This window comes from Neocloeon triangulifer, unplaced genomic scaffold, assembly GCF_031216515.1.
Source record: "Neocloeon triangulifer isolate White Clay Creek 2 clone unplaced genomic scaffold, ASM3121651v1 ptg000012l, whole genome shotgun sequence".
NCBI classification, from domain to species: Eukaryota; Metazoa; Arthropoda; class Insecta; order Ephemeroptera; family Baetidae; genus Neocloeon; species Neocloeon triangulifer.
The window spans coordinates 7747859-7770448 of NW_026775554.1; the positions used below are offsets into that span (position 1 = coordinate 7747859).

General features: G+C 37.8%; 3 protein-coding genes across 4 annotated transcripts; all 3 read right to left on the reverse strand.

Moving 5' to 3' along the window:
• Positions 1-143: 143 nt before the first annotated feature.
• Positions 144-9532, reverse strand: LOC132198437 (uncharacterized). The gene is made up of 22 exons (XM_059622488.1): positions 9297-9532; positions 9018-9228; positions 8820-8930; positions 8254-8757; positions 8046-8198; positions 7951-7988; positions 7229-7735; positions 6781-7087; positions 6221-6621; positions 5845-6164; positions 5252-5657; positions 4263-4412; positions 3968-4178; positions 3778-3879; positions 3239-3712; positions 3025-3177; positions 2932-2969; positions 2116-2628; positions 1746-2052; positions 1287-1687; positions 877-1196; positions 144-691 (listed from the first exon to the last, which is right to left on the reverse strand). Exons 1-22 carry the CDS (start codon positions 9410-9412, stop codon positions 276-278), a joined length of 6159 nt encoding a protein of 2052 aa, XP_059478471.1. The 5' UTR covers positions 9413-9532; the 3' UTR covers positions 144-275.
• Positions 9533-9841: 309 nt separating this feature from the next.
• Positions 9842-15293, reverse strand: LOC132198199 (zinc finger protein 761-like). Of its 2 annotated transcripts, XM_059622079.1 has the most exons (16): positions 15253-15289; positions 15001-15072; positions 14718-14924; positions 14629-14667; positions 14346-14564; positions 14163-14288; positions 13901-14096; positions 13711-13797; positions 13358-13651; positions 13161-13307; positions 13067-13110; positions 12578-13012; positions 12241-12526; positions 11467-11867; positions 10686-10999; positions 9842-10579 (listed from the first exon to the last, which is right to left on the reverse strand). In XM_059622079.1, the coding sequence occupies exons 1-16, from the start codon at positions 15255-15257 to the stop codon at positions 10068-10070; spliced, it is 3384 nt and encodes a 1127-aa protein (XP_059478062.1). In that variant the 5' UTR covers positions 15258-15289; the 3' UTR covers positions 9842-10067. The 2 variants fall into 2 exon arrangements, with proteins under 2 accessions (XP_059478062.1, XP_059478061.1); XM_059622078.1 differs by having other exon boundaries at positions 15001-15293.
• A 294-nt stretch (positions 15294-15587) lies between these two features.
• Positions 15588-20663, reverse strand: LOC132198201 (adenosine receptor A2b-like). Its single transcript, XM_059622082.1, has 3 exons — positions 20130-20663; positions 19170-19409; positions 15588-17951 (listed from the first exon to the last, which is right to left on the reverse strand). The coding sequence occupies exons 1-3, from the start codon at positions 20633-20635 to the stop codon at positions 17345-17347; spliced, it is 1353 nt and encodes a 450-aa protein (XP_059478065.1). The 5' UTR covers positions 20636-20663; the 3' UTR covers positions 15588-17344.
• Between the last annotated feature and the right edge of the window lie 1927 nt (positions 20664-22590).

Genomic DNA, 22590 nt, shown 5'->3' on the forward strand with positions numbered 1-22590 from the left:
ATTCGATTTTATGCTACATAGTATTAAAATATATTATGTATGCTTGGTATGATTTGAAAAAAAAATATATATTATACTTCTTTGCTTCTTACATAAAAAATGAAATAATTAAAGTTTCCCAGAAATAAAACAAACTATTCAAAATTATTAATATTTTTAATAAATTTTTCTTGTCAATTTAATATTTTTAGAATAGTCTTGGCCACCAGAAAGTAAAAAACAAATCTTATTTCCTTCTGTTTTGTCTCTAACCTCCAAATGCAAACTTTGCTCTACTACAGTATGGTAATTTCATAGGAATACTGAGCTTTGCCAAATTCCTGCATAGTCTCAACAGCTCCAGGTTGTACTTCCTCTTCTAATAGCTCCTCCATCTGAGACTCCGGATCTTCCACATTTCTCTTCTGCAATATATGTTTAGCATGTTGGTTTTCCCGTCTGTGCTTCTGTGCCGTCTTCTTGTTGGTGCACGCAAAGTCACAATCGGGACATTGGTAAACCTTTGGTTTGGTGTGCAGATTCTCATGCCAACGTCGGTGATTTCCATTTGTAAAGGTCTGCCCGCAGTGCCTGCAAGAGAAGCTGATTTCCATCTCTCCACCTCTCCGTTTGTGTTTTTCCGTATGACTTTTCCACTTCTGATAATCCACAAACGACTGGTCACACGTCTCACAAGTGTAATGCTTGTCACCTAATTTTGAAAGTATCATTTTGAATTATATAATAAAATATTTAATTTTTTTTGAAAAACTAAGAAAAATAATTTAAATGTCTCATAGTAACTACAAAAAGAAAGAAAATGCATTTAAGAGAGTTTCATATCTACAGTTTCTACTTCTAGAAAAATTGAATGATTATGAAAATAAAATTCAATACCCCTATGCAAGGCGATATGGTTCTCGAAGTTGATTGGCGACACTTTTTGCACGCAGTGTGGACACTGCTTGCGTTCGTTATAGTGCATTTTGTATTCATGGCCATATCTTTTCATAGATGTTGGGAACTTCTCAAAGCACATTCGGCACTTGTACCTGAGACTCTCAGGATGGGTGAACAGGTGTCGGACCAGATTATCCATCAAATTGGTCTCCAACTTGCATATAGAGCAACTGAAGAGAGGGGCTTCTATATCCTTGTGAATGAGTTTCATGTGGGCCATCGCGGCTGTGTTACTGACGAACTGACTGTTGCAATACCTGGAATATTTTTTTCAGGTTAATATTCAAGATTTTTTTAAATACTTTTCCAATGTAGGAGGTGAAAACAATTTAAAAAATAAATATTACTTGCAATAGAAGCTGTCAACTCCATCTTCAAGATTGTTTTGGAGGAGGATGCCAGTCTTGTGGACATTCAGGGCGTGGTCATAGAACTTTGAGTTATTGCTGAACTCAGCGTCGCAGCCACCAATTGTACACCGGAAGAAGCCATGACCTATTTCGGTGACGTGTGTCCGTCGCAAGTGTGTCGTCATCAAGAACTTGCGTTTGGTCATGTAGCCGCACAAATCGCAAGAGTAACGCATGTCCTCGTGCACCTGCCTGTGCTGTTTCAGTGACCCTGCTGAAGGGAATGTGATCTTGCACTCAGGACACTGGAAGTTGCGTTCTCCTTTGTGGCGCATCATGTGCAGTTTCATTCTGTCTGGAGCAAATTCCTTTGAACAAACTCGACATGGCACTGGTTCCTGCAATCAAAAATCCAAAGAAACTTATTTCAAATAGTGAGGTTCAAGTGTCTGTTACCATATGAGTTCGTAAATGGGCATTGAGGAAAGGTTTTGAGCCAAAGAGTTTTCCACACTTGGGACACAGAACTGCATTTGCCGAAACATGAGTGTCCTCGTGATGCCTCTTGCTGCTTCTCAGTCGGAATACCCTTGGACAGAGACTGCATTTGTGTGTTTTGTACTGTGGGTGCAATTTCTCCATGTGATTTTCCTTCTTCCTCTCAGTCATGAACATCTCATCACAGTAGTCACATTTGAAATTTGGTTTTTCTAGAGACTCTAGGAACTTGAGAGCTTCTTTCTGCTCTGCCAATACATGCTTCCTAAGAGTAAAAAAATTTCATAGGATTAGACTGGATTAGACCTAAAATAACAATTTTACATACGTGAACAACTTCTTGTCGTAAAAGCAATTGTCACATTGTTTGCATCGGTAGCATGTTAAAACCTTTGGCAATTTCCTAGACAATCTCTTTCTCCTAATCCTGAGCGCTGTTGGTTTCTGCTTACTTGTAGGGTGCAATTGGCCCCAGTGAGCCCTGAACACAAGTTGGTTGCTGAAGAAAACTTGGCAGATTGGGCAACAAAAAAGCTTGCGGCTGTGCCGTTGTTTGAAATGCGCCAGGTACTCATCACATCCGGCCAAGCTAATGTTGCACATTGAGCAGACTAATGTCGGGTAAGTGGCCTCAAAGGTGGGGTCCAGAACTTTCTCAAGAGCCTGACGCAGGGCTTCTTTGTTAATAGTAGTTTCTTCATCCTCTTCCATTTGATCCCCTTGATTGTCATCTTGGACGCCATCATCATCTGGAAATCCCATATTACCAGTATCTCCACAGCCAATACTATCTGCATCTTCATGGTCCATTCTACCTGCATCGTCTTGATCATCGTCATCTCTAAAACACCAATATATATATATTTTTTTTTATTCTCAGAAAACTTTCATAAAAAAACATGTCAATAAATAATTTTTAATCTGATTTAATCCAAAGTAACTTTAACTGATATTGATGCTGTCACAGAAAATTATTGGATCTTCCAATTTTTTTATTTACCATAAAAAAACATTGAAATCAAATGACATAATAGACTAGAGTTCGATCTAAGTTTTCGGCAGTTATTGGACAGAGACAATGTAATATAAAAAATTTTTAATATTGCCCATTGCAGTCCCTATAATTGGTTTACTGGCTACTTACATTCCAACTTCTTCCATTATGTTTTTGAGAACATCAACCTGTACACAAATAATGCATCAAAAATTGAGCAAATTTAAACACAATGCACTTTACTTTTTCTCGCGCTTTTGGTTGTTCAGGTAAATGGAATTTAAACCTCAAATATTTATCAGCTTTAGCAACTATTTTGTACAAGTGGTAAATGGATTCCACTGCGTTGATGCACTTAATGCAAACTTTCAGTGGCAGATCATCTGATTCAGACACCTAAAATTTTTAATAATTGAAAACCTTGCAACTGAAAAAAATTATTTCATAGAATTCATACCTGGATTGGCAACACATCATTGATTTTTTTAGAAAGCTGTATGTCACAGCCCGAGTCTTCAAAAATCCCAATCAGTGGCAATTCAACCTTAGAGCAAAGCCGACAGACACGCTCCTTATTCAGTGGCATACTGGAAATCACAGGAATAGGCTCATCATCCACAGGATTGGAGTCCTTCTGCTGACACTCCTCCTCCTCCTCCTCATCAGAGGGAAGAGGTGAGGAATTTCTGACCTCCAGGGCCAAAATCTCTTCTCTTGTCAACATGTGCAGTGGATTTGAGTTTCTTTGCTCGAGTTCCCTTGGCTTAATCAACTGGTTTCTCACAAAAATTTCCTTCGTTTCTCTGCGCGCTTCTTTTAGGTTCACTCCTGGTACTATGATGCTGGTTGCAATGAGTGGAACTAGTTCTATTTCATCTCGAACAACATCGCGAGGAACTTTAACGAAGGGATTGCGCTGCGAATAGCCATGCTGTAAAAGAAAAACGGAAAAATATATTGGATTGAAGAAGGAAAATTGCATTTATTTATTTATACCTCAATCCTTGGAGCCAAGCAACCTCTGACAAAGTCTGCTCTCTGTTTTTTAATGAACTTTTCAATGTCGTCTCCTTTTCGGAATGAAGATCGAGCCTCAATCTAAAAATATAAATTAAATATTTTGAACACTCTTTCAAATAATACTAAAATGAATTAATTTTGCTCTAATAATAATTATCTTTTTGACCTCTTCTATTTCTTCCTTGCTGCATGAGTCCTTCCAGTCGTAGCATACTGCATCGTCCTTCAATTTATGACTTGTGCCATGAAGTAATTTGCAGCGGTACAGAAAAGCTGACTCTGGGAAATGCAAGGAGCAGATGCGGATTTTATTCATTGTTGGGATTTTTCGAATTGGATACGAGAAAATGTTCATCCGATCAAAAATCTCCCTCCTCCTGAAAAACAGAATTGATTTAGACTCAGATTTACTTGCAAAAAAAAATAATAATATAATAAAATAAAAACGATTTAACATATACATTTTGATAGGAATGGACAAAAGTGAGACTTCATTCTTTTCCCAGTCGTCCTCCTTGTACTGGTTTGTGACGCACCGAAAGTAGTGACATTTCTTCTCCTCAAATTTCTCCATTGTCAAATATATTTCTGGAATTAAAGCTTGAAGGTAAAATAATTAAAATGAGCTAAATTCCACTAAATGCACAATGCAATGCGGCCCCGTTGCCATTGTTTATGTCTTCGCCTGACCAATAATGAGCCAAGAGGGAAGAGGGGGTGTGGCAAATTGTGATTATTAATGGCGCTGAAAATAAATTTTGGACCGACTTCCGTCTGTACAAAGAATTATTATTTGGCTATTTGCCTATGGTAGAGTTAATGAGTTGATTGCATTGATTTACTATTTAATTATTTAATTTTTTTAAATTATTAGGTCCATTATAGGTCAATGTCACATACCTAACAATTTTTTTTTGGGGTAAATTTCATAATATATCACAATTCACCGCCAAGGTAAATATAATACGACACGTCTTATAATTATGTATGTACCATACGGTCTGTACATACCGAAAGAAAAATGCAATAGAAAATTTAATTGCTCTTTTTTCTTTTTCACAATTTTTCTATTTTATCTTTAAATTTCCATAGGAAATGCTTTCGGGAGTTTCACACTTTTCCACAAAATTATTTTTCAAGTGTGTGCACCTTAATTATTAAACACACAACACACATGCGTACTTATTTCTTCAGGGAGTTCCTTTTTCTGAATAAAATTTTCATGACTGAGGAACAACAGCACATTCGCTAAATTAATGCAAATTATTTTTAACCAAATTAAATAATTATTTAGGAATTTTCATGACCCACAACATAATATAAGTCTATTTTTTGTGCCATGATTCATTTTATTATAGGGTATTATCTTGTGGTATATTGAAATCTCTTTTGCTCCTCTTTTAATGTTTTGTATTGTATTTCCTTCTTTTTCAATATTAGCTCAAGCTACATGCTAAGTATGTATGAATATTGAACTTGGTCAATTTCCTGTGTCTCTATTTCTTCAGCTTGAACTTCCTCCTCATCAATTTTGAACTTCAAATCTTTGACATCTCTTTTGTGCAAGATATGTTTGGCGTGTTGGTTTTCCTGTCTGTGCTTTTTGGCCGTCATCTTGTTGGTGCATGAAAATTCACAGTCAGGGCAACTGTAAACCTTCGGTTTTGTGTGCAGATTCTCGTGCCACCGTCGATTGTTTCCATTCTCAAAGGTCTGCCCGCAGTGCCTACAAGGGAAGGTGCTACCAACCAATCCACCCTCTTCTTTGGAGAGTTTGTGTTTGTCCATATGGATTTTCCACTTGTTATGTTCCACAAACGAACGGTCACATATCTCACAAGTGTACTGCTTGTCATCTAAATATGAAGTGGATATGAGCAAAAGTGAATTTTAAAAGTGGAGGAAATATTATATAAATCAATATTTTGTTGTAATGCACAAGAAAAAGAAAAATATTTTAATGAAATATTATTTTTTAAGGCTTTTGGATTTAAGGAGATTAAAAAAAAATAATAACAATAATTGTAATGATAAAATTTATACCCATATGCAAGGCAACGTGGTTCTCAAAGTTGATCGGTGACACTTTTTGATCGCAGTAGGGACACTGCTTGCGATTTTTGTAGTGTTCTTTGTACTCATGGGCAGATCTGTTGCGGGACGTTGGGAACTTCTCAAAGCACACTCGACACTTGTACCTGAGACTCTCAGGGTGGGTGAAAAGGTGGTTGATCAGTTTGTAAATTGAATTGGTCTCCAGCTTGCAAACAGAGCAGCTGTGTATTGGAGTCTCCACCTCATTGTGCACTCGTCTCATGTGGGTCATCACAATCATGGGAGTATCAAACTGGCTGTCGCAATACCTGAGAAAAATTTGAAAATATTACAGGCCATCGTACATAAGAAATATGAATACTACCTGCAGTAGAAGCTGTCTACGCCATCTTCAAGATCATTTTTGAGGAGGCTGCCAGTCTGATGGACACTGACTGCGTGGTCGTAATACTTTGTATTATCGTTGAACTCACCATCGCAGTTGCCGATGGCACACCGGAAGAAGCCGTGACCCAACGAGGCAGTATGTGTCCGTCGCAAATGACCATGCATAAGGAACTTCCGTTTGGTCATGTAGCCGCACAAATTGCAAGTGAAACGCCTGTCCACGTGGGCCTGCCTGTGCTGGCTCAGGGAGGCTGATGTAGGGAACTTAATCTGGCATTCGGGACACTGGAAATTACGTTCTCCTTTGTGGCGCATCATGTGCAGTTTCAACCTGTCTGGTCTGCACATCTTTGAACAAACTCGACATGCCACTGGTTCCTGCATTCACAAAATTGAGATATAAATTTGATATTATGTAGAAAAATTAATTAATATAAAATAGCTCTTGAGTATATTGATCCTACGTAATAGTTTAAAACACGAAATACAAAAGAAAATACCCTTTTAGGTTATAATAGTAAAGAAAATATTACATACCATGTGCGTACGCAAGTGGCAAGTGAGGAAAGGTCTTGAGCCAAAGATTTTTCCACACTTAGGACACAGAACTGCATTTTCCGAAGAATGAGTGTCCTCGTGGTGCTTCCTGCTGATCCGCAGACGGAATACCTTTGGACAGAATCTGCATTTGTGTGGTTTGTACTGTGTGTGCGCTTTCTCCATGTGATTTTCCTTCTTCCTAGTAGTAATGAACATCTCATCACAGTAGTCACACTTGACAGTTGGCTCCTCTAGACATACTCGAGCCTTTCGTGTTTTCGGGTGCTCCTCGGACACATGTTTCCTTAGCAAAAAAAGATAATTTTTATATCTCTAGTATCCTAAATATTGATTTCAATATAGAATAATATGGATAAAGAAAAATGAAGAGAACAAATTTAAAAAATTAAAGGGATGTGGGATAACAAAATTACATGTAACATACCTAAACAAACTTATGTCATAGAAGGAAGCGTCACAGTTTTTACACTTATAGCAAACTAAAGATTTTGGCATTCTCCTCAACAATATCTTCTTTTTCACCACTGGTACTCTCTTTATACTTTTAGAGTGAAACTGGTTCCAGTGAACCCTCAGAAGACCTTGGTTGCTGTAGAAAACTTGGCAGATTGGGCAGGCCACCAGTTTGCGGAAGTGGATACTCTGGAAGTGCCCCAGGTACTCATCAGGGTTGGCTAGAGTAATATTGCACCTTGAGCAGTAGAGTGGCGTGAAAGTAGCCTCAAAGGTAGGGTCTAGCACATTTTCCAGGGCCAAACTTAGGACTCCGTTGCTAACGGTGTTTTCCTCGTCCATATCCATTTGGTCTGATTGATCACTGTCTTCAGCACCACCATCGTCTGGAAAGTCCATGCTGGCAGTATTTTTGTAGCCAACACTATCGGAATCTTTGTCACCCATTCTTTCTGTGTCTTCGTGATCATCGTTATCTCTAAAACACCAAGATTTTTTTACTTGTCTACATAAATATCTGTAAAAAAATTAATATTTTATAGATAGAAGAAGAAATATTGGGAGATATTCACATGTTAACTTGCTTATGGGATTTTTTGGTGCTAACTTAGCATGTGAATATCCCCCATTATATTCTAAAAATGATCCTCATTCCATCCCTAATTGCCCTATTAATAGTTGGCAAGGACTTACATTCCTACGTCTTCCATAATGGCTTTCAGCACGTCAACCTGAGTTAAAAATAATTAATTGGTGTTTATTTATAAATTAACCACTATTGAAACTACCTTTTCTGCTGGTTTTGGTTCTTCAGGTACGTTGAATTTAGACTTCAAATATTTGTCAGCTTTTGCAACTTGGTTGTACATGTAATAGATTGACTCGATATTGTTGATGCACTGAATGCAAACTTTTAACGGCAGATCATCTAACTCGGACACCTAAAATTATAAAAATGAAAAAGAGACAATTGAGAAGAAAAATGACAAATCATACAAAGATTGGCATAACTTCATTGATTTTCTCAGAGAGCTGAATGCTGCGACCCTGGTGATCAAATATCCCAATAAGTGGCACTTCTATCTCGGAGCACAGTCGGCAAACCCGCTCTTTATTGAGCAATGTCTCTGGCTCAGTAATTATGGGAATTGGCTCTTCCTCTAGCTCCTCCACAGGGGGCACAGGGGAAAGTGGGTCCACCTCCTCCTGCTGCTGATCCTCCTCTTCCTCATCAGGTGGCCGAGGAATTGATCTTCCCTCAAGAGCCAAAAATTCTTCTCTTGTCAACATATGTGGGGGATTTGGATTGTCCATTCGCCCAAGTTCCCTAAGCTCCATCAATTGATTTTTCACAAAAATCTCCATTGTCTCTTTGCGTGCCACTTTCAAGTTCACCCCCGGTTTGATTTTAGTGGTTGGTACGAGTGGAACTAGTTCCACTTCATTTCGAGTCACACTAGGAGGAACAATAATACAGGGATCAGGTTGCGAATAGTCATGCTGAAAGAGTTTAAATAAAATTTTAGAGATTTACAGAAAGCACTTAAATATCTTTTTTGTACCTCAATCCTTGGAGGGATGCTACCGTAGCGACTTCCGCCAAAGCCTGCTTGCTGTTCTTCAATGAACTCTTCAATGTTGTCTCCTTTCCGAAACGAAGCTCGAGACTCAATCTAAAAGTAATTACACAAATAATTATTTTAGCCTTGAAAAATGAGAAAAACTTTAATGTTTTCATTAAAATTATTTAAATTATCAACCTCTTCAACTTCCTCTTTGCTACACGAGTCTCTCCAGTCGTAGCACAAGGCATCTCTGTTCAGTTTTTGTCTCACTGAGCCGTTAGGCAATTTGCAGCGGTATCGAAATGCAGAATCTGGATAATGCATTGAGCAGATGCGGATTGACGTCAATTCCGGGATCTTTATTGGGTAGGAGGCAATGTTCATCCGACAGAGATTCGCTGCTCTCCTGGAAAGTCAATTAAGTATGTATAGAGTCTGCAAATAACAATTCAAAATCTTTAAAAATAATTTTACGTTTGCAGGGGAATTGAGTGTAGTGTTATTTCATTCTTTTCCCAGTCGTATGCCTCCTCGTACTGGTTTGTGACACATCGGAAGTAGTGACACTTCTTTCCTTTGAATTTAACCATTTTCTAGTAAAAAATCTGTCCTTAAAAATTCTTACAAATGTGACAGAAAGACACAAAACTGAAAAATAAATGCACAAAATTTTCTGCTGTGCTCTTCTTGGCTGTGCTACTGCTACTTTTGTTTACGTCCGGCTGACGAATCAGAACGCAGGGAACAAACGAAGGCGCAACAAAGGAGGAGGGGGGGGGGGGAGAACAAAAAAATCGAAATAACTTTTTAATGAGGCGCTAAAAGCAATAATAATAATAATTATTATTGTTATAAGTTTCAGAATTTAAATTTATTAGAAAATTAAATTTAAAAACTAATAAATATTACTGTCGATTTTGAAGATTTGTAAATAAAAAAAAAATTTAAATGCTTTAATAGAGATAATAAAATAATTAATGTAACATTGTGAGTATAAAATTAAAATTCTATTGTTTCATACTAGTAAGTCTATGTACAATATTTATTTCATAAAAATTAAGTGTATAATAAACATATATGCATATATTATGATGATGCAATATAATAATACATTTAAAAGTTAATTTTCCTTTTCATACACACTCATCAGTTTTATTTTTCAGTGCTGTGGAAGTTCTAAGTAAAGTTTGTAATTGTAATTAAAACCTTATAATATCAAAGTAAACAATCATCCGGATCATTTTTTCAGTGCATCTCAACAATGAAGTAGCTGATCTGCTCTTCCTCTCCAAGCACTGTCACATGCTTCGCCAACTCCTCGTCCTCCCTCATCAACTCATCTGAAATGACAACCTGTTCCTCAACCACATTTCTGTGCTGAGAACTAAATTCTTTCATTTCAATTGATTCAACAATCATCTCCTGTGGTGCTTCTTCTTCTAGGATGTTATGCGCAGCTTCCTGCAGCTCCTGCTCTTCTGGAATAAATTCCAATTTGTTGACAATGTGGAATTTTTGGTTGTGCTTTCTGATGGACTGCTTTGAGGTACATGCATAGTCACAAGATTCACATTCGTAAATAGTTTCCGCTGTGTGAAGCTTTTCGTGCATTTTGCAAGCAGGTTTTGTTCGAAACGATGCTTCGCAGAAACGACACTTGTGGATTCGAATGTCCAAGTGTATCGACAAGTGTGATTTCCATTGCGATCTGAGGTGGAACGCTTGGTCGCAGGTTGGACATTTGTAGGGTTTGATACCTAGAATTACAGAAACTTACATTACATATTGAACAGAATATTTTTCCAGCCATACTCTATAATTTTTGTCGTAGTCAAAATACGCAGAAATTTATTAATAACAAACCTTTGTGTACGTTCATGTGCTCCTTCATGTTGTCCACATTTCTCCCACAAAGCTGACACATTTTTTTCTTTCTAAAGTGTGTCCCAAATTCATGGGAGCCTCTTCTGCGCGACGTTGAAAACATCATAGGGCACTGTTGGCACTGGAAGCGGCAGCACTCTGCATGCTGCTCAAGGTGGGTGTCAAGCTCTCCTAAAATTGGTGTCTCAAACTTGCACACACTGCATGTGTATATTGCATTTTCAACATCAGGATGTACCTTCTTGATGTGACTTGAGTACCATGTTGGAATGTCAAATACTTGCTCACAGTATCTGAAAAATATTTGATATAAATATATCATGTCATGATTCATTTTTTTTTTTTTTTTTTTTTTTTTTTTTTTTTTTTTTTGAAAAATCAATTATAGGTAAAAATTGAGAAATATAAAATATCCCATTATACATTTACAAGTATAAAACAGCAAACAATATGAAATTTTTTAATATCTTCGTACACTGTGTTGATATTAAATAGCATTAATTAAGTTTATGCCTCTTGAAAGTAGAAATATTAAACTAAGGCTGATAGTATGGAAACTCCCAATGAGTGGATGTGAATTCTTGAAGAGTACCTATCTGAACCAGGCTTCCTAAATGGAAAGCTAATTTTGGAAACCCAGATTACATTTATGAGAAACTAGGTTTGGGATCGTGAGTCAAGGATAAGTGTAGTAACGCAGCCGCAGCCTATGAATGCGACCAAGAAAAAAAAATTTTTTTTTAATTTGTCAGATATTTACCTGCAGAAGTATCCATCTGTTCCGTCCAACATTTTCCTTTCAATGTACCCATTCTTGGAGTGTTCACGACAGGTGTGTTCGTAAAGCTCCCTTGGTGCATCAAAAACTTCTGAGCATCCTTTGTATCTGCACTTAATGACACTCTTGAACTCTGTGCCATGGACCTTGTTCATGTGGGAATTCAACAGTGTCCTCCTTGGCGAAGCAAATGAACACTGGGAACATTTGAATTTGCTCTCGACATGCACCTGGGTTTCATGCCTTTTGAGCAGGTGCAGGAACTGGAAGGCCTCATCGCACTTAGTGCATTGGTATGGCCGCTTGTCTTTGTGGATCTTCATGTGGGTTCGCAGCTTGTCAGGGATGAACTCTTTTGCACAGACAGGACAAGGAACTGGGTCCTTGTGTGGAAAATAAAAAAATTAATAAAATGAAATTATGGCTTCTCTATTTTAATAGATACAAAAAATCTTTTATCCTATTGGGACACATTGCAGGGATTAAATCCGCTTAAGGGAATTAAGTAAAAAAGAATGATGAAAGGTTCCCTTACTAAAATCAATGAGCACCTAAATTGGCACCAAACCCCACAAGGCCATTTCTGTCAAGTGGAATTTAATTTAGGAAATGGGAAGTTATTTCATTTTTACTCAATAAATTTAAATCTCATTTTATAAATTATTTAAACATTATGTTAGTACAGTGGAAATTTTACGAACCAAAGCAAGCCACAATTCCAAAACATAAATAATTTACTTTTTAAAGTGAACCTACCATGTGCTGCCTAAGGTGGAGTTTGAGCATCATTTTGTCAGGCAAGATTTTGCCGCAGGTGTTGCAGAGGTGGCTATCCTCCTTGTGGCACCGTTCATGCAAATCCCTACTGTGCTTCAGTCTGAATCTCCGCTTGCACTTCGAGCACTCAAAGGGCAAATACTCTTGATGAGTGTTTAACATGTGCCACGTCTTGTCCATCTCAGACTCAAACATTTCGTCGCAATAGTCACATTGCAAGGTAGACTTGTTTTGGCGTTTCCTTCTCTCTTCAGACAAGTGGGACCTACAATTTTTATTTAAAATGTAACTTTCTCATGAAAAGTTAAAGATTTACTTGTACAAATAGATCTTGTCAAAGGTCATTTTGCACTGCTTGCATTGATACTTAGTTGGCTTTCTCTGAATCTTGACTTTGTGACCGTTTGCTAACTCAACCTCAGTGTTGTGCAAGATCTTTAGGTGCAGTTGGTACCAGTGCTGACGTAAGCTGAAGATGCTGTCAAAGAACACTTGGCACAACGGACACGCAGTGAGCTCTTGCTTGTGTTGCACCCTGTAGTGGTCCACAAAAGCATCAGCGTTGTCAAGCTGAATCTCGCAGGAAGAACACACTAGAGGTGCGTATGAAGCCTCATTTAGAGGATTTTTACTTTCTCTCAGAGCTGTCTGAAAGATTTCCTCATCTTTGGTGGAGAATTCGACATACTCTTGGTCTTGGGTATCGTCCATTCCAAAGAAGTCGTTGCCAGGAAAGTCATCATAATTGTTTCTGGGAATTTATAATAAAATAATTAGAGGGAAAATGAGTATCGAATTAAATTACATTTCATCAACGTTGTCACCTCCTAACATATCCATCAAGGATTGCTGAAAAAAATAAATAAATTCATTTCATTGTGCTTTTAAATTTAAAAAACCTGGTAATTTTCTTCTTCAAGAGGAGCGTACTTGCTTTGAAGAGCCTTGTCAGTATCTTTGATTTTGTTGTACATTTGATAAATAAAATCAATTCCTCCAGCACATTGGATGCAAACTTGATGGGGGAGCGAGTCGTTCTCAGAAATCTATAGAGAATTGAATGCAAATAAACTTCTCATTAATTAAAAATAATTACTTTTATTGGAAGGACTTCTTGCATTTTGAAGGGCATGTTAAGGTCCTTCCCAGCTTCGTCATATATCCCGACCATTCCCTCTTTCTCCTCCCCACACAATCTGCAGATCTTTTCTTTAGGCGTCTCCATAACAGGATTATTATCTTCTTGAAAATCACTTTGGCCTAAGTCATGTGTATCCATTTCCTCATCGTCCAACGGTGCCGTTAAGTTGCTGGGAGAAATTTTAGGGTCAACGAATCCTGATTTCCTTTGATTTTCTAATTCAGTAGTTTCCCCAGCTATTCTTTCCTCCTGTATAATTGATCTACGAGTTAGACAAAAAAATGGCAAAAGAAAAAATTCAAACTTGCTTCTGCCTGCTGGAAGACCAAAGCTCTCTGGGAATCAATAAACTCAAGAATGTCGTCTCCTTTTTTGTATGAAATTCTTGCTTCAATCTGCATTGAAATAGACATTACAGGGAATAATATTTGAATAATATTTAACTAGACAATGCCATTTTTCCTGATGGGGAGATTTGCAAAATTAACTTAAACTTGCCTCAGCAACTTCATCTTTGGAGAATGAGTCTCTCCAGTCAAAGGGGAGGCTTCCCTTTTGGAGCATTTTAATTATACCAGGACGATTTTGGAACGCGGATTCAGGAAAGTGCTTAGAGCAAATTCGTAAGGCAGAAACTGTTGGAATATTCGGCGCAAGACTAGCCACATTCATGCGCTCCAAGTACTCTTGACGGCTGCAGAAAGCAATAAATTAATTGTTTTCAAACTGTTTTTTAGCTTAAAGTCTTGCAAAAACTCACTTTGTTAAAGAAATGTGGAAGAGTCTGACTCCAGATTCCTCAAAATTTGGCTCACTGAGATTATTATTGCATTGGAAGTAATGACATTTCTTAGTTTTGTTCACCAAGGCAATTTCTTCTTCAATACTATCAATGTAAAATGATTAATTTTGTCCAAATTTTCAAATCAAATGAAAATTCCACCTGATGCTGCAGATTTTAAAGTGTTTCTTGAAGGTAGAAGGAAATTCAAAAGACTGCTCGCAGTTCCAGCAAAATCGTCTTCCAACAATTTCCTGATCAGATTTTTTACTGTAAGTGGGGTTACAGTAGCTCATCTTATGACGATAGAAGCCAGTATGACCTGAACTTGTTTTGCCACAGTCCAGGCAAATGTAGATCTTAACGTCCTTTTCAGCCTCACTAGAATAAAATAAAAAGGATAGATAATTAAGACTATGTATCTATTCTCAATTTAAAATTTTACTCTTGTCCATCAGAATCATCAGTGTCGCCCGCATTGCGTCTGTGAGACAAAATTTTTAGACAAAATTTAATTTTATTATAATATTTTACTTCTCGGTTGGATGCACAAACGTTGTGTGACTCTTCAGGCCACCAACTGAGGTGCAAATTTTATCGCAGTATGGACAAGGGTACTGAACTTTTGGCCTGGCAGACGTTGGGCGTCCTGCACACGTTTTTCGGTGGTTGTCATAAGTGTGGGCGTTTTGAAACTTCTTGAAACAGAAGTTGCAAGTGGGCTGCAGGCCTTTCGGATTGCTGTAAGATTAATATGCAGTTATAAATTATAAATAAAATAATACATACAGCACAAAAAAATTTTTATGTTACATACATTCCAATGCTGTGCGCAACCGTCTGATGTCGTCGGAGAAGATATGCAGTGCTAAATATTTTTGAGCAAATGCTGCAAGCAAACTTTGGGTCATTAAATAGCGCCTGGTCCTGTTCATCATCGTCTCCCATGGCGAGATGAAATTTCCGAGATAAATTTTGGTAAAAAAAAGAATCTCAAAGAAATTATAGATAGTTAATGAATAATATTTTGGCCAGAAGAGCTTAAAATTTAAATAGAAATATCACTTTCTTCATTATTCCGACCAACAAGAGGCTACCAGGTTTTGTTGTTGTTTCTTCCTTAAAAAAATTGACGATCGAACGAACGGCGAGCGCTGATTGGCCTGTCCATGAAACTCAAACTACTTTGCGCGGGAAATAAGGTCGCCAGTAATAATGAGTTCGCTTATCGTCTCCAGTGGCTTTATGCAGCCATAATTCATGAGCTTTCTCGGCGGTGGTCGAGAGAAGAGTGAGCAAGGAATTAGAGCTATAGTAAAACACTTTTTTCAAGCAAATAACACTTTGAATGTAATATTTATTAATAAATTCCCATTTATTCAATTTTATTCTTGAGATCGAGCCACATAAATTTCCATGTATTCCGTTGTAGGCCTTCTTAGTGTTTTGGGAAAATAAAAGTAATAGAGGAGAGTAAAATGAAAAGAGCGCGAGGAGACACTTTTTCAACAGCAAATATATCAATGATATAAGGGGAACAGCACCATATCAAGCACAATCCCCACCTTATAAGATAATACATATTATCCTAACAAAGACTTGTAATTTTCTTAATTGTTGGAATGTTTTCTTTTTACATTAACTTAATAAAAATGGACGGATCTGATATAACAACAACTTGTAACTTACACACGGATCTTGTTAAATACTGAAAAACAATGCCATCCATCTTTCTAATATCACATCTTCAAAGATATTTCACGTCTTTCATTAACATTTAAACAATTATGATAATTAACCCAAGTATACAGCCGCAATGACAAAATTACAAAAAGAACAATCATACAGCAGGAGTATAGATAAAATCACATGCAATTTTATGAATTTCAGCATCTCGCAACAACAATTTTACATTACAGACTAATGACTCTTGCCTATTTGTCAGAATATTTTCTCAAATACGTCCAGCTTGTTTATTATATAGTTTTTTCCAATTTTAAATATTGATGGTTTTTTAATTTCTTTAACTTTTCTAAACCCTGCTCATTTATAAGCACCAACTGCAGTCCAAATGAAAACAGGAACTTTCTATATCAGAGTACTTTTTAAATACGGGTAATCACGCTAAAATATCTATATTTCCTTATACTTATTAATTTACATTCTACACTTGAGCTCATCACACCGATTTTTTTTAAATAGGGAAATGTTTTACATTGTCTGACTTGTCTGACTGAAAAGATGAGAAAAAAATACGCCCGTCCTTTCTACACAATGTCTGATTAGAGATAAGAGTACCGGGATTTGAAAGTTATGTATATATAAATATTTATTATGTCCAACGCCGAAAATAGATTTTTTATAAATAGATCATAAGCTATAACGAAAAGCAACCTTTAAGGTATTGAAAGACTACACAACTCATTTTTGTATTCTTCATGATGATTTTTTCGTTACTAATAATATTTCCTTGTGCATGAGTATTATCAGGAGCTATATTAAAATAATTTTAAAAAACATCATGCTCAGGTGAATTTTTGACTCCATGACTGGTTTTGTTTTATATAATAAAGTTAATAGTTTAAAAAGAATCATTTGGAAAAAGAATAAAGAATAATAATGTGTCGAATGTGTCATTTAAAAGTGAATTGTGTCACACATTGCACTTTTGAATGGACGATAATTTTCATTTGATCCGCTAAATTTATTTTTTAGGGTTAACATTCAGTTTGGAAACACGGGCGCGTCTAAAGTTTTACAATCTTTTTTTCCTGGGCATCTTGGGATGTGTGCTTTTTGACCAGTAAAATTAAAAATCTGAAAACCGCCAAGAGACTTTGTTAGTTTCAATTTTGAACATTTTGAATAACCTTTTGTAAGGGGTAGTATAACATTAATTGTCAGTGGCCAAAATTCAAATTTCTCTTAGTAAGTTTCATTCAACACATCAAAACTTAAAAATTGCTCCTATTGTTATTTTTAAAGCAGATATTGTGCACAATTGGAATTTAAAAGTGACCGGAAACACTTGTTTTAATATAGCTGATATAAAAAAACTGAAATATTTGTTTAATTTTTGGCATCTGGATCGTTGCAGCAGTTCACACTGTCTGAAATCACACAAAAGTTTCGTCCAAAGTGCGGGGCGGCTGCTCTTCTGGTCAAATGTCACTCTTGCTGCCCCTGCAGTTGGGGGCGACGACCTCGAGGTGGACGACGGTCTCCTTGGCGGCGCTGCCCAGGGTGCTGCACTCAAGGGTGTCGCGGTTGGGGATGAGCAGGTTGCGCACCTGGCACTGGGGGTGCAGGTGGTGTGGAGATACGGCGCAAAGGCGAGCGTTGCTTGCGTAGCTGTGCACGTCGGTGGTGATGAACGTGTTGCGGCACGCGCTGTCCGAGCCCAGTCCGAACTTGGCCAGCAACTCCTCCCACACCCTATGCACGGACACGCGCACCTCTGCGTTGTGGTAGCCGTACACCCAGGGGTTGAGGGCGCTGCTCACAAACACGGGCAGCGACAGCCCCGCCGACAGCCACTCCTGGTCCAGCAGCCGCGTGTCGTTCGCCACGTCCCACGCCATGGTGCTCGCGAACGGCACCCACAGCAGCAGAAACAGCCCCACGGTCAGCGCCAGCGTCTGGCCGTACCGACTTGACTGGTTGCACGTGGCCGCAGGGATGGCTGTGTTGGTCGGGGTGTTGATCTGAGGCACGGTCGACGGCCGCCGCAGCGACAGCTCCACTGTGAAAATCGCCCGGGCGTGGTACCTGCAAAAAACAAAATTGCCGCTTTTAGACTAATTAGGTGCGTTTGGAATTTAATTAAAAAAGGAGTTTCCGTTTTTTTCTTTCGAATAAAAATTAAGTTGCTCTATATACGGTAGGGTGGATTTTCATGGTGCGACGATTTTCCAAATTTCCACTCATTTTTTACGATTTTAAGTGTTTAAATTTAATTTTTTCCTGAATTATGATATAAACAAGGTGTAAGAAATTATTTTTAGAAATGTAACTAGCTTTTTTTTAAATGGTTCCGGCTATTGAACAATTAAACTGAAAAAAAAATCATTCGTCATGCTTTACAAAAAAAATTAAAAATAACAACTGCAAATTAACAGCCCATTCAACAGTCAAAGTCAACAATAGCGAAAAACCAAAAAAAGGCTGTTTCGAGATTCACATCAAATACATCAGAATGACGACGACGCAATAATCGCAATTTGGTCAATTATTAAATTTCATTAAGGATCAATGATTAAAATAGATGATAGCATTTTTTCCCTCTGTTTCTCACCAAATCTTTATATTATGTTAGTAAAGTAAAAAAAATGAGCAAGAAAATATATAATTTTAAATTTATTGAGTTATGCGATTTTCATTCTATCATTATTGTTTTGTCTTTAATTCCAATAAAAATACCCTTCTTTGTTTATTTATTATTAAAATTAAGTGCTACGCTAGAAGAATTTATTTAATGAAACTCCGACGAAAGAAAGAAGTTGCTGCGGGAGGAAAAGATTCTTGACAAGGTAGATTAAAAAGATTTACGTTTAACGCTTGAAAGTTGTAGAAGAGATTCTCTCTCTCTCATATTAATGGATCTGCAGACGGAGTGAATCACAACCGAAGAGCGCCTCGCCTCTCTAGTTCTAGTCGGAAGCGAAATAAAAAGTTGAAAATTGCCGAGTGTGAGTATGTGCACGCGAAGTTATATAAACTGATATATATTTTATTGAGACGTGCGGATGAGGAAAAAAGCACGACTCCTTCTGTCGCAGACAGATTCGCAAGTGTACGAGAAAGTTGGCTCGCAATTTAAAGCTTTTGTTTCTTCTCTAGCACGTGCCGCGCGAGTGGTGAATAATAGAAGGGAGAAATTATGATGGCCTTTTCTATGATACTAGCAAAGGCTTGTCTAACGGAGACGCACACATCCAACTTTTGTTTTTTATTAAGGGCGGGTCACGAAAGCGAAATTCAATTTACCTCGCAACAACGTAAATGTAGCAGTAGCACATCAGAATGATGAGGGTGCAAGGAGCAAAAACTGTGGACAGAATGAAAATCTGGACCCGCTGGTTGACACGGGTGAAGGAGCAGTAGCTGACCACAACGCTGCCGTGCAGGCCCTGCCACACTAGGGGCGAAAACCCCACTGACAGCGAGTACGTCCAGATCATGATGACGTAGCGTTTCACAGAGGTGTGCGTTACCAGATTATTATACCTGCAAAAGTTAATTAATTTCATTTCCAAATAATGCAACTGATTTAAATAATTATATTTACTCTATAGGTTTAAAAAAAAAAAAAAAAAATTCTTTAAATATTTGCTAGGTTTTGAAAAATCTGCTTGCTTTTCTGATAAATTTGATAATTTGAATTTATTTTTCAAAACGAAGTTTTCAAATTAAATAACAGAAGAAAAAAACTCTGTTAAATGAATTAAATTACAAAAAATTCACACTTTTTTACTATTCAAAACTGGTGTAAAAATTTTACTTTGGCAACATTAACGCGTCGTTCAAAGCAAAGTCATTCTAATTGTAAGTGCATATGTAAGGGTAAAATTAATCTTTCCAGCATCTTTCCAGATTTAAAAAGCAAAATTTCTATATAAAAAAATACAAAAATAAATTCTCTAAAATATTGTTTTCACTTAAAAATGGTAAAAAATTATTTTGTTCATAATCTGCAAAAAATAGTTATAGCTCATGTAATAGTCACCATTTACTCTTTGTTATCGGGAATTTCTGTCCAAAAAGTTGTAGTAATGTGTAATATTAAAACCTTTTTTATTATTATTTAATTTAATAAGAATTTGTAAACATTGCAATTCTATAAAAAAGCGAATTTTGCTTAAAAGAAAAAATCGGAAGCTTTTCATTCAACTTTTGTGGGCTCTGTACTGTAAACTTTTCGTAACTCGAAACCAAATCAAATTGTACCTCAAGGGTTGGGCGAGGGAGGTGAATCTGTCTGCGGCGATGGCCGCCTTGGAGCAGAGGGAGGCGCTGCCGAGGGCGATGGCAACGCAGTAGGGCGCGAGGCAGAGGTTGAGCGTGCGGGGGGTGTTGCGCGAGAGCTCGAGGTAGAGGTGTGCGGGCAGCAACATGCCAATGCCGACGTCGGCCGTCGAGAGGGCGACGACGAGGTAATTGCTGGGGGTGCGAAGGCGCTTGAAGCGGTAGAGGGCGCCGAGGAGGAGCGCGTTGCCGCCGATGATGAGCGGCGCGAACAGGCTGACCAGGAAGATGGCGATACTGACGAACAAGGGCGACTGCAGACTGACTTTGTCCGGCGCCAAGGAAACCGGACTTTGCGTCGAGTTGAGATAAGAGGACAGGGTGGTGCTGATGCGCAGTTCGGTGGCTGCGTACAAAGAGAAGGCGGCCGAGTCGTTCAGGTCGCCCACCGGGGACGCGGTGAGGGACGCCCCACTCTTGTTGTCCATTGCGGGCTAGTGTGTTTGCCGACACACGTTTCCCTACATCATCTGAAAGCAAACAGATTCTATCTCAGTCAATGCCATACATAATAATATTCACGCCGCATTGTTATATTTGAGGGAGATGGCAGTGACACTTCAATAATCGTAAACAATTTTTAAATGGGTCCATCTGTTTCTCTATATATAGCATTGGAATATAACTATTTCAAATTTTACCCCTCTACCCTTCTTCACTCCAACAGTAATAAACAATAAACAAAAATGCTCCCCTATCAAATGCGATTATTGATATATATCGCAAATGCAACGAGAAACACAGCACACTCTTTTCAGAGTTCATTTATTGTTTCTAATAAACGCAACCACCCCTATCTCCTCCTTGTTATTGATAGTCAAAAGATGTACTAGGCCAGCTTTATCAATTAATTAAAAAACTTTAGTTTCATGAAACAAACGTGCAATTCACTTTTCAAACTGATTAAAAATTGTTAATACGGCTTTCGAAATTACTTTCATTGGTGCTAAAAAAATATGTCGTTTAACATGATCCGCCTATAAAATCGATTATTATTATCTTTGCCAATCAGGCTGTTTGAGATCATAAAGAATTAGTGCTGCACGTCCCACTTGATGCAACGAGCGCTTTCATCAGCAATTAAATCTGTGCCTTCTAATAAAACGTGCATTTCACTCTCAAACTGCCGACCATTTGGGCTCGAGTCAATAGATAAATACTCGGCAGAACACGTACAAACAATAAAATATGGTTCCAATCGGGGTCACTTTATCGCCAGCAATGAAAGCGTACAATATACCCCCGTTATATTTAGAAATTTTCTGCTGACGAGATACGCCGTCATGGATTTCCGCTAAATTCATTTTTTCCCTTATTTGATGTTTGAAATAAATGCTGTCAATTTTATATATGAGACCTTAATTTATTTTTTATTTGACACTTTTTTGTTTGAACAAATTGTTGAAATCTTCTGGTAAAGGGGATGTGATTTTAAAAAAAGTGTCCTTTTTGCCAGGATTAAAATTTCCATGTCTTTTTTTTAACTCTGCGTTACATTTGCATTGGCAACTTTGAGAGAGCTCGAAAAATTGCTGCATGGGTAATCGTTTAAATTAAACGGAGCAGGACCATTTTTCACCGGAAGGCACTATACTTGACTGTTTAGAATTCAGTTGAGTCTGCACGTTTCCCGCCGTCTCTTGTCAGGCAACCGAGTCACGTGCGGGCCAATTTCTTGTAGTGTGTATTGACGTTGTTCTATTTTCGATCGGGAGCCTCACGAATGCATGTGAAAAGGTGCGCCGGCAGCCGGTGGAGCCACGGAAAATCATTTTGTGTGCGCCGAGCATGAACGGCGGGAAATAAATTGAAGGCACAGGGCGAATTGGCTCGACGGGGTAGGTCTCGTTTAAAGAGGCATTGTCGCCAGGAACAACTTGTGACACCGTCGCCAGAGCACTTTATTTCCCAGGGCCGGACAGACACGCCCAAAATTACACCGCCCATTACCGCGAGAGAAATTATGCTGCCGACGAGCACTCCGGCAAATGAGATGGGAACGACCCGTCATTATTTTTTTTTACATAAAAGTGGCAAAAAATTCATAACAATCCATTTCAATTTTGTCATTTTTACTGGCGTTTTCGTTCAGGTTTTGGATGAATATTGATGAAAGTTTCGTTATCCAGCGCCGTCATTTATTATGAAATTTCTGATTAATAATAGTAGCCGGAGAATTTCTTTTTTAACACTTAATATGTTGTGTGAAATTATTAAATTCTGTTTTTATGTAAAAAGATGAAAATGGAATTTTGTATGTACTTTTAACAATTAGCCACAATTTTTTTAGTTTGAAAATTTTCTAAAAGAAAAAAATGCTATTGCTATCGAAGAATGGTTATTGCACTTATCCCCTTTTTCTCTCTTTATGTGACAGAATTTT

Bases quoted from the DNA above. Each gene is read 5' to 3' on its own strand.
- LOC132198437 (XM_059622488.1), bottom strand. From the start codon at position 9,412: ATGGTTAAATTCAAAGGAAAGAAGTGTCACTACTTCCGATGTGTCACA. The intron at 3,880-3,967 runs GTCAAAAAGATA...TTATATTTTTAG, and splicing joins GCAAGGAAGAAATAGAAGAG to ATTGAGGCTCGATCTTCATT. The intron at 692-876 runs GTATTGAATTTT...TTTCAAAATTAG, and splicing joins CCATATCGCCTTGCATAGGG to GTGACAAGCATTACACTTGT.
- LOC132198199 (XM_059622078.1), bottom strand. From the start codon at position 15,131: ATGGGAGACGATGATGAACAGGACCAGGCGCTATTTAATGACCCAAAG. The intron at 14,925-15,000 runs GTATGTAACATA...TTAATCTTACAG, and splicing joins GTTGCGCACAGCATTGGAAT to CAATCCGAAAGGCCTGCAGC. The intron at 14,097-14,162 runs GTGAGTTTTTGC...TGCTTTCTGCAG, and splicing joins TTCCACATTTCTTTAACAAA to CCGTCAAGAGTACTTGGAGC.
- LOC132198201 (XM_059622082.1), bottom strand. From the start codon at position 20,635: ATGGACAACAAGAGTGGGGCGTCCCTCACCGCGTCCCCGGTGGGCGAC. The intron at 19,410-20,129 runs GTACAATTTGAT...TAACTTTTGCAG, and splicing joins TCCCTCGCCCAACCCTTGAG to GTATAATAATCTGGTAACGC. The intron at 17,952-19,169 runs GTAAATTGAATT...TGTTTTTTGCAG, and splicing joins TACATTTACGTTGTTGCGAG to GTACCACGCCCGGGCGATTT.